This window comes from Gymnoscopelus microlampas (genome assembly GCF_963454915.1).
Source record: "Gymnoscopelus microlampas genome assembly, chromosome: 9".
In the NCBI taxonomy this organism is placed as follows: Eukaryota; Metazoa; Chordata; class Actinopteri; order Myctophiformes; family Myctophidae; genus Gymnoscopelus; species Gymnoscopelus microlampas.
The window spans coordinates 36,111,225-36,128,204 of record NC_139946.1 but is presented as its reverse complement, the minus strand read 5'-3'; the positions used below and the strand labels follow the sequence as shown (position 1 = coordinate 36,128,204).

Below are 16,980 nucleotides of genomic sequence, written 5' to 3'. Positions count from 1 at the left end.
AACTCTCCCTTGTCACTTTGACAATGTTTATCGAACAGATTGGCAAGATAATAACTTATCCCCTCTTGTCTGGTATCAAGACAATCTGGGATGTATTTATGAATGTTATTCTAACCAATCCGTATAGTAGAGTATTAATATAACTAGCACATCTGCAGTTGTTGGAAGTGGTCTCCCTACTATTCCATTGAGACATGTCATGTGTCGGGTAGGACACTGACTGGTTAACAAGGTCAATAAAGTTATTTGAAGCAGATTGCACATTGGATTGAATACTGAATGTACAGTCATTTTTATTGAACATTATTGCAATTACCTCCATCAGGGGAGTGAGACAATGGATATAAAACTTATGGAATGTAGCTTTAAAATGACAGATCAAGTATCTGGATAGGATTTAAAGTTTCTATTCCACAAAAGTTGACTCCTTCAAAAAGTTGATCTCGATTTGATCTTGAGAAATCCTGATTTATCAAACAGCAAGCGTAACTATTTGTGAGGAGTTGCCCTTTATACTGAACAGGGAATCTGGAAAGTAGCAGGTCTACAAGCTCACAACACGTTGTGAGATTGGCTATTTTCGCTGAAGATATTTGGTGTAGAGGGGAAAAAGTAGGGGGCCTAGTAGACCCCCGGGCGACTCTGATCTGTATAGGCTTTAAGAAGTGGTTAAACTGGAACCTATAATTAATGAGTGGAAAGCATTTGGTAGTACGGTATGTGCTAACATATGCCATGCCCTTTGCTCAAATTAACCCCTGAGTGAGAGGCAAGTGTTTTATAGACCTCCGGGATGTGGGAATGGAGCCCAGGGTAATCTAGCACAATATGACAGTATGCTAACGTCTAACACAGCCAATTAATGACACATTCTGCTTCCTGACCCCCGGACTCATCCGTCTCCCACTCATCCTTTGCTCCAGACTGGGAATCTCTCCCTCCTACAGTATGTCCCTCTATTGTAAAATCCTCAGTGTTAATTTAACTGAGAGAGTGTACAAATGAAACAATTTGGTTCCATGTGTAGACTGTGTTAAATTAACTGAGGATTTTACAGTGTAATTGATGGGACAGTGCATAACTTGGGACGTTATGTTTACCATTACCATAAGGTTGCCGTAACATTATATTGTCTAGTTTTCCAGTGTGGGAGACCTGTGGTAGAATATAAAGCTGTGCTTTCTCCCTACTTGGCCACCAACCTGAGTGTTTAATGTACTTGAGCTCAAGTACCAAGTATCTTCTATTTTATAATCTCAGACTCATTTCGGTCAAATATTGATTGATACAGAATTCCTTGACAGTTATTTTTACCTTTATCTTTGGCATTCTGGTATGAATAATTATGATAGTAGTGTGACATCATAGAGTCAAGAGTGAACAACGTAATAATACTAATACAAGCCTCCTACGTACTGCAGTAGTGAGGAGACTGGTGTGTTTACAAAGATGGCAGATGGGGGGTGAGGGAGATAGGGGCAGGTGTTACGTGTGTGTCAGGGGAAAGAACCCAAGTGCAGACCACCGGAGGCAGACAGCTTCTATTCGTTCAATTTATTCAATCACTCAAAAGGTTGAAAGCAGGAAGGCAAACAATTTCCAAACAGGTTTCTGAGACAGAATATACAGACTATAAGGACAGTAGAGCGCTAATTAAGGAAACACAAGGTAAGTTGAGGAGAGTGAGGTGAGGTGGGACTGCAGGGGAGACAGAGAGACAGATGTGGCAAGAAAGGAGAGAAGGGGGCAGATGGTGACAGTGCGTCGCATGACAAAAGTGATGTCTAAATGACAAAAATGTGTTGCGACGGACCTTCACAGAGGTTGTTGCGCACCTCTGGAAAAATGAAATGTTGCCTGGGAAGACTAAGTAAGCTCTGTTACCACGGATATGCACAAGATTACATTCACTTCCATCGCCAGCGTCAGTGATTTGGAGACAGTATGAATGCTCAAAACTCAGAACTTCCTCTGACACGGTGCAACGTACTGTTCGACACTTGTTGCGCAAAGCATAAATTGACCTTAAGAGAGAGAGAGATGTGGCAGGTAAGGTGAGACGGAGACAGATCGTAACAATAAGAAACAGAAAAAGAGAGACAGATGTTGCAGGAAAGGAGAAACAAATGGTGACAGTAAGAGACACAAAAAGAGAGACAAATGTGGCAGGAAGGGGGAGACAGAGACAGGTGTTGACAGAAGGAGACAGAAAAAGAGATGGAGTTCAAGGATGAAGGCATGGATAAAGACAGGAGGGTAACGCGATGGGGATGCTACTGTAGTTTGGAAAAGAGAGAACTCGATTGAAAGAGATGGAACCGCTGAGACAAAGAGAGAAAAAAAAAACAATTGCAGGTTTCTTTGTGAGCCGCTGATGAAAGGAGACAGGCGCGTTCTCCCTCGGAGGCGCTGCTCGGAGGGGTAACCCAAGTCGTTATGGAGGTGTCAGGTTAGGGTGGCCTTGACAGGGCATCAGCACCCCTGAAGAGTCCCCATTACCCACCCACACACACTGTGAGGCGGTGTATCAGAGGTGTACACGTTCTCTTGAGCATTATCTTAATTCTAACCACTTGAATCCTATAGTGTCCCTATTCTGTGCATGCCATGATAGAACATTAGGTGAAAATAGCCGATCTAAACTCTCACAATGCGTTGCGTCGCGACGTAGATCGGTTATTTTCGGCTAAATGATTTGTTGTTGAGGGTGAAAATGAAGGGTCCAAGGGGGACCCGGTTATTGAAGTACTGTATATACTGTAGGGTTTAAGTGGTTGAACAGAGAGGGGAAATTGTAAATAAGTGTACCATATGTGTACAGTACAATGTTTGCTTCGTGTCGAACAAATACATGCCTCTTTCTCGGTCTGTTGACCATTGTGTATCTGTCTGTGACCAGTGTTACATTCATTTTATGTCCAGAGATAGTGCAGTGATTAAGCCCCGTAACTGCAATTACCTCTTCTGAACCTATACTAACCTCTTTCTTCCTGTATTTTTGTCTTCTATCTGTGCTAGCTGCCTTGTAGCGTTCCTACTCTCTAACCCTAAACAAGGAAAGAATTGAGTCTTTTAAAATGATATTGCGTTCCCCCCCCCCAAAAAAAAGGATTGATTATAGTGACTAATGTAATAATAGGAGGAGTAGCACATTTGTCCCTCCTTTTCCCTGCCTGCCTTGCCTCGGGAAAGCAATGGACCCTGGTCCGCAATGTGACTTTTTTGCCCAATTCTGATGTTTTTTTTTTTTTCATGTACAATATATTGTATTATTGTGTCAAATGAAATCATTTCTCCATTCATCCCCCTGCAGTGCGTACATCAACAAGGCGAGCGACGCTTCAGAGCAGGTGACGCTGATTGAGTCAGAGCTCCACTCCCCCGAGGGCCTGGCCGTCGACTGGGTCCACAAAAACATCTATTGGACCGATTCTGGCGACAAGAGCATCTCCGTCGCCACAGTAGACGGCAGGAAGAGGAAAGTGCTGATCGCCACTGAGCTGAGCGAGCCGCGAGCCATCGCCGTGGACCCACACCAAGGGTGGGTAGAAGGCCAAAACAGTGAGGGAAAGAAGGGAGAGATGTAGGGAGGAGATCAAGACGGAGCAACAATGTTGAGCGCACTGCAGGCTGTCTCTCTGGTGCTTTGACGTGTGTGAAAGATGCTAACTACGTAGCCTTATATAAGATAAGATGTATTGGTATTATACAGTATATTATGTATCCACACACATACGTCTAGTACTATAAGTATGCTTCTAAAAGGATGACACAAATTCTATTTTGGGAACATTATTGTATCTAGGTCTGCTTTCTCTGTTTCTGGTGTCTCTTATTCCCCCAAGGACTGTTGACAATATTTTGAATGTACTGTAGACAAGCATGAAATACATGCAAATATAGCCTAGGCAGAGCAAGTTCCACTGAGACACACGCACGTACACACACACACACACACACACACACACACACACACACACACACACACACACACACACACACACACACACACACACAAGCAAACTTAATGGAAACGTTCTGTTGTTCTGTTGTTCTACCACCTGCTTGCCTGCAATGTCTGTTTCAAAAGTGAACACTCGGAGAGAGATGAAGTCAGAGCTAGATAGAAAGAGAGAGAGATACTATTGTATATTGAGGGAGAGAGAGAGCATTGAGATGTGCTATATAATCGAACTGGACAAACGGCATTTGATTAGTAACCATTCTTATTTACGTAACTTGTTTATGTTATGAAACTGTCAAGTACACACTTGATGATGAGTGTCTGTGACCTTTACATCCGCTGCAGCTGATAACAAGCTTTGTGCAGTCTCCAGACAGAGGCTACTTTAGCTTTCATATTCAAGCAAATACTGCTGTTTGTGTTCTAACTGGTATGTATCTCCTCCTAGGTTCATGTACTGGTCAGACTGGGGAGGTCTGGCCAAGATAGAGAAGGCAGGGATGAATGGAGTGGACCGACAAATTCTGGTGTCAGAACGCATTGAGTGGCCCAACGGAATCACCCTGGGTAAGACGCTTAAGGCTAATTCATACTTCATCACACAACCCTTTAGTTTGACAAAAGTGAGATAAGAAAATAATTATTGTCTCCGCCAGGCCGAAAGGCATGGCGAGAGAGTATGTTTTACCCCCTGTCTGTCCGTCCGTCCGTGTGTCCACGTGTCCGTCATTCCATCTGTCTGTGTACAGCTAATCTCCGGCACCGTTGGCTTGCTCGCAGCGAAACTGTGCACACACACTCCCTGGATGCCAGAGCAGAACCTCTGACCCACATTTTCCACATGGGCCTGTTATAGCGCCACCAGGAGGCCGATTTGTGCAAAACACATTTCTTGACAGTACTCCTGCAGATTTTGTCCAAACATCACGCAAATCGGTACACAGTATCTCTATAGTCATTAAACAAAACAGGGTTTTCTGATTTTTCATATTCGATCCTGATTGACTAAAATTGCCTTCCAAAGTTTGCAGGAGTGCTCCGTTTTGAACAAATGCCTCAAATCATGAACACAGCATGCAATTTCCGTGAAATTTTGCACGCACATTCCCACTACGTCAAGGAAGAAATGCTACTTGATTTTTTAAATCAGCCTCACGGTGGCGCTATAACAGGCCAAATTGTGGTTTTGCCTATAACTGTACCGATCTGTGTAAGACTCTGTATGCACACTCTCTAGAGACCAAGGAAAAACCTTTGCCCTGCATTTTTCACATTTGCCTTTTATAGCGCCACCAGGAGGCTGACTTATGTAAAACACATTTTTTGATTGTAAGCCTTCAGATTCTATCCAAAGTTCACGCAAATCGGTACACATGATCTCTATAGTCATGTGATCAAGAAGGATCTGTTAGATTTTTCATATTCCATTCTGATTGACTAAACTTGACATCTAAAGTTTGCAGGAGTGGCCCATTTTGAACAAAATGCCGCAAATCATGAACGCAGCGTCCGATTGCAGTGAAACTTTGCACGCACATTCGCACTACGTTGAGGAACAAATGCCACCATTTTAACATTGCCCTATTATATTTTGCCCTATACAATTTTTGAAACAGTTTTCTTTTTTATATTACTCCTACAAATTGTGTCCAAACATCCTGCAAATTGGTACCCATTATCTCTATAGTCAAGTGGTCAAGATGGTTCCGTCCGATTTTTCATATTACATCCTGATTGATCCGAACATTGCTGCCCCACAATAACCTACCTGACCTGGCGGAGACCTGTGCTCCGAGGAGCACTTTTTCTAGTTTATTCTCTCAAATTACTGGGAGGAATGAAGGCAGAAAAAAGAGAGCGCCCTTAACGTCTGGTATTGGTAAATAAATAATCTCCCACACACTCAAGTGGCCAACAAAATGACAACAAAAACACAAATACCAAAATTATCATATCAGCTTCAACAAAACTATGATCCATGAGGTCTGGATGGATGGATGGATATTAACACTGACAATATACTGTATGATGATAATATGAGTCAACAGGCTGCTTGACACCAGAGATTGCAGAGATTGTGTTAGATCTCACACTTCTCCTGGTGCTACTGCCTTTTCATACATCACTCCATTCAGCCTTTCATCACAGGACTCCAAAGCACAGTTTTTTGTGATGGCTGCTGTGGAACCCAAGCCCCCAGAACCCAGAGTTTGCATTGAAGCCAAGGGACCCGCATCCGGCTTTGAAATTTAGTCTATACACTGTATAGGAAGTGACAGTTCATATGAGTGGCCTGTAGTTTCGCTGTTTTACCCCTGCTGGTGTCAGAAAGAGTTTTTTTCCATTCAAGAGGGAGGGTTTTTGACGAACTCCCTAAATGGAGCATGAACCCCTTCAGTTGGGGGCAGTTTAGATGCAGGCATGTCTGAGATGGATACCATACTGTACATACCTCAACCCATCTAGACACTGATACCCTTTCTCATTCTTCTCGTGCCCTTACAAAATGAGTGTTTAATAGACAAGACTGGCATTCGGATTCAAACTCGTCACCACGGCTCACAGGGAGCCAAACAACATTATGGTTTTGTGCAGTAACCTGGCTGAGCCACCAGGCACCCCAGAGATTGGTTCCTCTGCTGTTGAGACTGGCTTATTGTTGTGGCTCAGTTTGTGTGTCCCTCTCATCAATCAAATCAGCTTGTCGACGACAGGCCCCTGAATGAATAAGCCACTCAGTCCAGGCCGTCAATACCTCCCATCATCTCTTCCAAATCCCTCCACGGCAACACAGACAATTTCTCCCCGGCCACCCTTGCCTGAGGCGTACAGAGTTGCCATGCTCGGGGTGGAATTGAGGTGTCGCTACATCTGTATGAAAACAAATTATTTTTGCGAGTTAGGTGAGTGTGAGCTCAGAATCACACCTGTGGCGTGTCTCGAGATGGGAGGCCTATTTCCCCCTGGTCTTTGATTTTACACGGAGCGCCGAGCAGAATAAGTGATTGCTTGAGCCGGGAGAGGTGAAGTGGTGAATGAATATTACTCTGCAGTTTCTCTGGCCTGCTTTGGCCCGCTGCGCTCTTCAATTGAGTATTATTTTGTTGGTCTGCCCTACCGCATTCCACGGCGCGTGTTCAACCTCCCGCCTTTACAAGGTTGCAAGATACAGGAGGTATTCTCTGGTAATTTCCAGTCATATACGGTTATATTTAAACAAGTTCAGCCAGGCTAATCGATTTGCTCAAGGGCACGTAGACACCCCCCCCTCTCGTCCTCTCCCTGCAGAGAAGTCAACCAGCAGTGCTTCAATCACAGCTGTGATTTTTTGACATGAGGGCCTCAGCTGTCGTGTCAGAAAAGATTGATGTTGTAGCTAGCAGCCCATTACATTCATACACCTCTAACCCTGGGCCCTTTCTCTTCAAATGACCTTTCTTTTCTCCTCTCTCTTTGCTCACTACAACCCCCCCCCCCCCCCCCCCCCCCCCCACACACACACACACACACACACACACACAGACTCTCGTGCTCACAATCCCTCAACCCGTTTTCACACGTTGTTTTTTCATCTTTTCCGTCCCACTCACCCCATTCCCTCTCCATCATGTATCATTTATTTATCTATTTCTGTTTCTCTCCTTTTATCACCCCTTCCTCCCGAACTCGCTTTCTCATCCACGCTACTGCCCCTCCTCTTTTGTCCTCTCACTCTTCATCTAACCACATGAACCCTATTCTGGGGGATACATTGAAACAGCAGATATTTTTGGGGCGAAGATATTTAGTGTAAAACAGGAAGGGGACTAGTATAAAGCCATTGGGAATCTGGTCAACTAAGCATAGAGAGTTTAATTAGCAAAACATTTTGCAACTCTCTCTCTCTCTCTCTCTCTCTCTCTCTCTCTCTCTTCTCTCTTACTCACTCCCTCCCTCTCCCTTCCTGTCTTTCTCTTTCAGACCTACCTAACAGGCGTTTGTACTGGGTGGATTCCAAGCTACACCTGCTGTCCAGCGTGGACCTGAATGGAGACAACCGCAAAGTGTTGCTGTCTTCCCATGAGCACTTGGGACACCCGTACGCCCTCACCATCTTCGAGGTAGGATAGGAGGGAAGGGAAGGAACCTGTCCTGGAAAGTGGTGATAGATGTAGCCTAGTACCCAACTGTGAATGTTTGCAACCAGATCCCCTTTGACTGTGAGGTGTGTGTAGAGGGGGCAAGTGTCATGATAAATCTACAAGCTCACAATGCATCACTATGCGTGACACACAAAGAAAATGGTAGGCTCACAGAGATGATCTCCAGTGTCTCCTCAGCCATACATTTTACCAAACCACCCCGCAGCAACTGTGTTTGGCATCCATTTTTGAGTTCCTTCAGCAGTATGGTCACATTTCAGCATGCAGTGGCGTTAAAGCTTACGCTGATTGTTTAACTGCCATATTATCCCTATAGGGCTGATACGGCAGCAGACCAATCAGCTCAACCTTATCACCCTCTCTGTCCTTGTATCACCCCTCACCCAGGACAGATAAAGTGGATGTTATAAAGTGGATTATACGAGGAATGCTTGAGGACAGAGAGACTGAGCTGAAGAGGAGGCTGGAGATAGCGTGGCTAACAGAGCTGATGGAGCTCATTTAGGTTTGTTTATGGATGCGGGAGCTGCATCGTCTGTGAGCGGGTTATAAAATAAAGGCAATATTGGAGGTAGTGAGGAGTGTTGGGGGACAGCAGAAGAGGAGGGAGGTGGAGCGAGACAAAAATTGTCTGAAATGCGATCAGAGTGGGAAGCCCAAGTCCATTGCTCTCACTGAGACGCACCCACACTGTGATGATGAGAAACAACGCCGCAACTGGGAAATGGGAAATCCATCATGTCCAGCGCTTTCTGTTTGTGTGTGTGGTGTGTGTGTGTGTGTGTGTGTGTGTGTGTGTGTGTGTGTGTGTGTGTGTGTGTGTGTGTGTGTGTGTGTGTGTGTGTGTGTGTGTGTGTGTGTGTGTGTGTGTGTGTGTGTGTGTGTGTGTGTGCACGCATGTGCGTGTGTGTGTGTGTGTGTGTGTGTGTGTGTGTGTGTGTGTGTGCACGCATGTGCGTGTGTGTGTGTGCACGACTGCACGTGCATGTTTCTGTGAGTGAGAGAGACAGAGCACTCGCCAGTGTAACGTTCTGGGCAGCGGTAGAAGTTAGCCCTTGTAGATTAATAGCCCTCTGCTGTTGTGTTGGCTGTTGTGTTGTAGCCAGGACACAGACCGAATTAACCCATTAAGACCTGAGGCCGATTCTTCAAATGCCTTCTAAGCCATTAGTTCTCACACTTTCACGATTTTTCAAAACATTTAAAAAATAGCAGATCTGATATTGTGTAATAGCCAACGCTAAAATCTAAAATGACACAGATGCTTTCCCGGTTTTAACGGGTTAAAAAACGAGAGGGTGGAAAAACGGTGCAGCAGGCTGCATTGTTCCCAACATACTGGTGATGGAAAGTCTTGTCTAGTTATGTTGGAGTCGTCTCTTTTGAGTTCACTCGAGTTCAAACAGATTCCTGTTGAATAACACAGTATGTGGAGTACTTCAGTGGAACTTGAAAAAATATCCAGGGCACACTGTTCCGTTTAAAAAATTAACAAGCTTTTATTACTGCATGGCTTGGCAAAGATAAACACTTTGCTGTCGGACATCTTGCAGCTCAAGTCATGACAGTAATCACCTGTCATTTTGTAGCACTATCAAACAGTCTACTTCAATGGATCAAGGTGATATTATAAATTAAGAATGTACATGTCACAGTATGATTGGAAAACCAGTCAGATTGAAAAAAAGTTCACTCGAGCAAGCGGGAGGCTTTGATGTCTCCACGGTACAAACCGAGTGCTCTGCTCACAGCTGATAACAACAACAAACAAAATTAGCAGCTACGCGAGAAGGAACGCTGCCTCCCTTCGAAGTGGTCCGAAAATTGATTCAAACGTCATTCCAAATAAAATAAATAATCTTATTATATGTTGTAATTAATTAATTAAAATGTGGGGAAAAACATTAACGTTAAACTTAATAATCATGTGAAATACACCTCTAACCCTGGCAGGCACGCCGGCAGAAGGGGACTTATTGAGCCACGAGAGGCACCGCTGAGTGAGCTAAAGCGAGCGAGTCGCCGTGCCGAGCGTTGCGAAGTACCCTTCAGTTGATTCAGCGCCGTCCAAGTTATGATAGGGACAGAATCGTGAATGATCTCCCCCCCTACTCTCGGTACCTCCGAGACGTCAACACCTCAACACGCTCATCCTAGGAACACTATGGTTAGCCGCTTAGCTTTAGTGCCTAGTAGTAGCTCCCGTTTAGAGCCTGCTTTCCCCTGCATCGCACAGAATTATTTATATATTTTTTATTTTGCCATTCAACTTCTTTTTTTGACAGGAGAGGGGGGGGATGGTGTATTTGCCAAATGCACCACGGATATAGCAACATACATGTTTCAGAAAACTGTTAAGAAAACTGTGAAGACATTTATTTAATCGGCTTCAGGGTGATGAACAGTAGCTAAACATTTATTATAATGTACTGTTGCCTTGTGTGAATGTGGTTTGGAGTATAAGAGCTTGTCACTGGCACAGAAAGCAAGGACAGCTATCTCACCCGTTATTCATTATTGATACAAAACGAGCAAATCGTCTACAAACTTCACATCACTGCAGTGGACAACTGCTGTTTAGTACCGCAGAGGCAAAAGTACTGGGCCCATGCATCAACGTCTAACCCCCCACCACTTCCACCCCACACACACACACACACACACACACACACACACACACACACACACACACACACACACACACACGCGCACACGCGCACACGCACACATACGCGCGCTTCATACCAGCATCCACCCCCTGCCTAGACACCAAGCCCCTAGGGGGAGAGAGACCACAGAGAACATTGTTTTCTCTCTCCAGCTTCAGTCTCACTGCACTGCTTGTCTCTCATGTTGGTGTGACCGGAGGCAACGTGAGTAAAGACCGAGTACAGGAGTTTGGGAGGGAAAGAAGAAGACAAAGAATGACAAAGGGAAACAGAAAAAGAACAGTGGTACTGGGAAAGTGATCAAGTAGAATAATTCTACAGTAAATCATGTATTCCTTAATTACTTAAAGTTAACCTATGCCACCGGCAGATATTGTCTTCTATAGGCGAACTCAGTGAACCATCAAAGATTCAGCTGTTCAGCAGTTTGTGTAGCTGAATGCAGATAAATACCATACCTCCCAGGACCAGTTAAGTCCTACAGCTTGAGCTGCTATCCCTGCCTTCATTCGCCAGATTAGGGAAGGTGCCTCTGGGAGGAGAGCGAATAACAAACTGCGCTGTGAAGTTTGCATTTGGTGTTCCGGCTTTAAAATGTCCATAGTCAGCCGGCAATAGGGGCTGGTCACATTGACTTGCCATTCCAAGGACCTACCCTACCGTACACTGTTCCTTCTTTTAGAGTGTTTATTCAGGTTCATTCTCGACAAAGGTCATTGTAGCCTTTTTCCTCCCATTGAACGTGCAAGGTCTGCACATCCTTTCTGATGTACCCGCCTCTGTCCTACTGACAACCATGGAGACAGATGTGCGATCCTTACCCTACAGTATATATAACTCTCCCTGTGGGAGCCGCGCGCGCCGCGCGTGCGTGCGTGCGTGCATGCGTGCGTGCGTGTGTGTGTGTGTGTGTGTGTGTGTACTATACACATGGGCGCGTGTCTGGGCTATGCTTTGACACATGAAAGACTCACCTTGATCGCACAGTGAATAGTTCAGACCTGCTCGGGGTGCACCATCACTGCTATTGGAAGCTTTTAAACACAAAGAGAGAGAGAGAGAGAGAGAGAGAGAGAGAGAGAGAGAGAGAGACTGTGACTGTGACAGAGTTGAAGACTGACAGTGGAAGAGGGAGAGGGGGAGATGGAAAAACAGAGATGTCAATATTGTCTTATCACCTTGGCAGCTGTTTGCCTTTCATCATTCTACCACTGCTGCTGTGTGAGTAAAGGTTATATGAATGTGAATGTGGATGTGGAGATGGAGAGATGGCCAGCTTAGGGGAAAGGATGGATGGAAAGAGAAAGAGAAGGAAAGGTTAAGTCCATCGATAACCTACCACAGGCACAGAGAGCCTGGATCTCTACAATACAGACTACAGAGACACGCTTGCCCAGTACGCACACAAACACATGCACAAGCAAAAACCTGTGTTTGGATCCCTAGTTCTTTGACCTTTGTAAGACTGTAAACAAACCCTTTGTCTAATGGAGACAATGCATGACTTACATCTCTTATTCTATCTGTGCCTTTGTTTCATAATTTATATTTCTCTCTTTACTTGTTTATTTAGTCTTCTTTTATTTTCTCTCTTTTATCCACCCACTGCTGTTTGCTTTTATCCAGGCCTCCTGTTTATTATTTTTTTATTCATGGTTGAGGTTTTCCCATGCATACAAATTTATATTACGTTGCTGTGGCAACCAATTGCCACCATCCACTTTGTCTTCAAAGGGACGTCTAGTGGCACAGCAAGAGCAACTCATAGTACTTCTTATAAGACAGTGTTTCTCAAACCCCATTTATATCTGGGACCCCAATCTACGCTGTAAACTCCTCAGTGTTAATTGAACTCTGACAGCATGCAAATGGAACCAAAATGGTATGGGTCCAGTTGGTTCCTTTTTCTATATTCTCTGTACTATCAATCATTTTAGCTGGGCTCCCCCTGGAACCACCTCAAGGACCCCTGGGGGTCCCCGGACCCCACTTTGACAACCACTTTTATAAAAGACTGTAATTACATGGTGTGGCTGCTTATTGCATCTGTTATTTTGTACAAGGAGGCACACATTTTTGTATCTGTCAGCCTACTGTAGTAGTCTTCTTGAAACCCATAGATAGATACCTAGACCTTTATTGATACCTGTGGGGTAATTCAGGTGTCATAGCTGTACCACAGTAAGCATGAAACACAGGACGGGTAAAGTTAAAGTAAAAATGTAGTCAAGATAAAAAATATAAGTACACTTAAAGTCTGACCTGCTGTAGCCATCTGTGCTTGGACTGACTGGGTTTGCATAATGCATATCCTACTATAATTCTAGTAACCTCTGTATGTCCGTCTGTATGTAGTGGTGAGTGTAGTGGTGTCACTACCCGGTTCTCACTGGCTGGAGCTATTGCTCTGCTTTCGCACACAGCCATTGACCATTACCATCTGAACTTAACTGTGAAGCCCCCACGGATGCGTCGACCGGGTATGGTCTAGTAACTATTAATACATTTAAGTATAATGTGCAATCTTTCAACACAACAGTAATTTGAATGTCATCTATCTTCTCTCTGTGTGTGTGTGTGTGTGTGTGTGTGTGTGTGTGTGTGTGTGTGTGTGTGTGTGTGTGTGTGTGTGTGTGTGTGTGTGTGTGTGTGTGTGTGTGTGTGTGTGTGTGTGTGTGTGTGTGTGTGCGTGCGTGCGTGCGTGCGTGCGTGCGTGCGTGCGTGCGTGCGTGCGCGCGCGCGCGCGCGCGCGTGTGTGCGTGTGTGTGTGTACAAGCCACACTGGATATGAGGCAGTACTATGTGTACAGTAATAGCCAATCTACACAGTGGGTATATGGATCATATGTACTGTATATGTACAGTCAATCAGCAGTAACTATAATGAGCAATATACAATCTATTAACAGTGAAATATTGTCTTCTTTCCAATTGGCCCTCCTGGCACTCCTCTGGGGGCTGAGAAAAACCTGTGGTCTGACACACAACTAAACTAAAATAAACTAGAAAAATGTGCTCCTCCGAGCACAGGTCTCTCCGCCAGGTAGTAGAAGTCAATCTTAGCCAATCAGGATGAAAAATTGTTGACATGAATATAGAGATAATGTGTACCGATTTCATGCTGTTTGGACAAAATCTGTAGGAGTAATGGCAAAACATGTGTTTTGCATAAATAGGCCTCCTGGTGGCGCTATAATAAGCCAATGTGAAAGGGGTGGCATTTCTTCCTCAGCTTAGTGGGAATGTGCTAAGTGTCACGGCGATCGGACGCTGCGTTCATGATTTGAGCCATTTTGTCCAAAACGAGCCATTCCTGCAAACTTTAGAAGCCATTCTGAAAAATTGGACCGTTCCTTCTTGATCACATGACTATAGAGCGTGCCAAAAATCCTGAAGGGGGCGTCAACAAGTGTCTTTTGGTAGCAGCGGACATCTTTGAGGGGTATAAACCAGGTTGACTTAACATTGCCCAAAACAAACATGTCTGCGCTACTATGCCACGCCCCCCCGTGGTGACGACCGCGTTGGCACGCTCTATAGAGATAATGTGTACTGATTTGCGTGATGTTTGGACATACTAAGAGTAATATCAAAAAATGAGTTTTGTTAAAATCTGCTTCCTGGTGGCGCTGTAACAGGCCGATGTGAAAAGCGGACGGACGGTCGGACGGACAGGGACGAATACATCGTTTCGGCGACACCTTCGGCCTGCCGGAGACAATAACTAAATTCGAAACAATGGGACTGTGAAGAAGAACAGCACTAAGCATGTCAAATAATGCAGTACTTGCCGTATTCTCTCCATCACAAGAGATTATTTATTCAGTGTCTTTGAAACTCTCTTCGGTCCCCACTTCAATAAGTAATGTTTTAATGGAAGGAGCTTTGAACCTGTCTCGTTTTAACGAATCTCTGATATTACAGTTATACATCTTGCAGTTCTTTGGCAATGTGGCAAGGCCCATTCCTTATGAATTTTGTAACAAAATGAGTCTACCCAACTTTATAAAAAAAAAAATTTTGGAGCGGCCGTAGCTTAGTTGGTAGAGAGGTCGTCTGGCAATCAGAGGATCACCGGTTCGCCTCCCTGCTCGCCCATTTCTATGTGTCGAAGTAGCCCTGAGCAAGACACTTAACCTCTAACAGCCCCCTCAATCATGACCATCTGAGCAGCCATCACGTGGGTGAAGCTGAAACTGAAGTTTCCCCTCGCAGGATTAAGATCTCCCATAATTGAATGACATGACAGGACTGTAAAATGTCTCTACTTCACTATTGTGTTGCAGGATCATGTGTACTGGACAGACCTGGAGGATGAGGCTATATATAGCACCAACCGTCTGACTGGGCATGATGTGGCAAAAGTGGCCGAACACCTCAACAACCCCCTGGACCTGGTAATCTTCCACGAGCAGAAACAGCCCAAGGGTAAGATACACAAGAAATGTAGGAGACATAAATTAGAAGTTTCCTAATTACAGTATGTAGAGTAGGTAGCAATTTTAGAGAATATTGCCACTTCAGACTTTCAGTAGGAAGTATACTGTAGGATATATTCTTCTATAGTCGGGTACCTTGATTTGGCAAAATGTTGTGGTTCCTTGGCAGCATAGAATTTCCCATAAAACATCCAGTTGTTTTATTGAAATGAAAATACAATATAAACATCATCTAAAATAAAATTACAAACAAAAACTCCTCAAACCAGAATGTCATCTTCTGTCATAATACTGTATCCGTTTCTTGTCCGTTGCACCAGAGGCTTGATTGGTGTGAGTAGGCCTACACAGGTCGTGCGCACAACTGCATCGAATTTTGCATTAGTTACATGACAGTACTTTTCTAAGTTGTCTCGATAGGAACCTTCCTTGGTCGTGAGGCACAGCTGAAGAATGTGTGCTAAAGGTATTAATTGGATGAAGGATGTTTCCTCAGCAAGAGGCACTACTCGGATGCTTACAATGTGCATTATGCGGCTTCTGCCAGCGGCCGGCCCTGTTGTCTGCCTTTATTCTTTGTTCCCTGGTCTGATGTCATAATGGTAGATAAAAACAACCACCAGACTCAAATACTGTAGACATCATTGTCTGAAACCTCGCTGCACCACTGACATTCTAAAAGTGGCAGAATGTGAAATATTTGCTCGCTCGTTCCACCAAAGTGATTTGCAAGGACGACACTCACTCTTTTTGTTTCTCGCCGCTCCCTACAGTATATTTTCATAATTTCTCCTTGTGTTCTGTCTTGGTTTCTCTCTTCAGTTCACACACTGTCACAATACACCTGGACAGTCCCATTTATGAGGCATGGCTTCAGCGGGCCTCTGATGATACCTCATTCATCACGTTCACGTCCACATACTTTTGTCACACTTCCTGGATGAGATTCTTCCTCTTTGTTCCTCGTTCTTTACATTTCTTTTTTCTTTTTTTTTATCCATCTTGACTTTGAAGCATTTTTTTTTTAGATAAAGCTGCCTTTCATCTCCTCTGGACCCGATGGAGAGAAAGTTGGGTTAGGTGATGTACAGTAACTCCTGTGCGGGGTGCACTGCACAGCGATGAAATGTCCACAGCTTCAGCATTCTGTCCAACTTTACTCCTCCCTTTGTGTCCTCTTCCTCATGTCTTTCATCACCTCCTCCACTGTGGCCTTCTTCTTATTTTCCCTCCCCTCCTTCTCTCCCAACTTCTATTCTCTTCTCTTCTCTTTTCTAATCTTCTCTTCTCTTTTTTTAATCTTCTCTTCTCCTCTTACTTTGTCTCTCCCCTTTTCATTACTGGACTGTCCCTTATCCTCCTTTCCTTCACTGTCCTCTTCTCACCTTACCTTACCTTACCTAACCCGCTTTCTGCCCTGTATTCTTTTTTCCTGTCCCTCTCCCCGTCCCTGTTCCATTCTCCCCTTTCCAGAAAAACACAGAGTAAAATGGAACCTATTATAGCGTTGTCTCCCTCCCTCTACGTCAGCTTTAGGAGACAGAGCTATTTAAGGACTCTCCCTGAATTCAGCTAAACCTAAAGTGGCTCAGTACACTGACTGCATCCAATGCAGAGTAGCTCTGTGGTTGTATCTTACGCAATGGTGATTTGCTATGAATGTTGTTCACATACTCCGACATTCGTTCATATGTGTGGAGTGGGGTGTTTATTCCCTAAATTATCAAAGTTTTGATTTCCGTTGGAAACTCTCTCTTACTTCGTAA

The 16,980-nt window shown here is 44.4% G+C and overlaps 1 protein-coding gene across 5 annotated transcripts in view; it reads left to right on the top strand.

The window, feature by feature from the left end:
• The window catches only part of lrp8 (low density lipoprotein receptor-related protein 8, apolipoprotein e receptor), a gene marked incomplete at its 3' end in the record, with an annotated part of 215,155 nt that overhangs the window by 183,476 nt on the left and 14,699 nt on the right, over positions 1-16,980 (top strand). For all 5 annotated transcript variants that reach the window (XM_084065761.1, XM_084065760.1, XM_084065758.1 and 2 more), the window contains exons 11-14: positions 3,314-3,541; positions 4,413-4,531; positions 7,925-8,064; positions 15,062-15,203. In XM_084065761.1, coding sequence (XP_083921887.1) covers positions 3,314-3,541; positions 4,413-4,531; positions 7,925-8,064; positions 15,062-15,203 — 629 coding nt within the window. The remainder of the gene's footprint in view (positions 1-3,313; positions 3,542-4,412; positions 4,532-7,924; positions 8,065-15,061; positions 15,204-16,980) is intronic.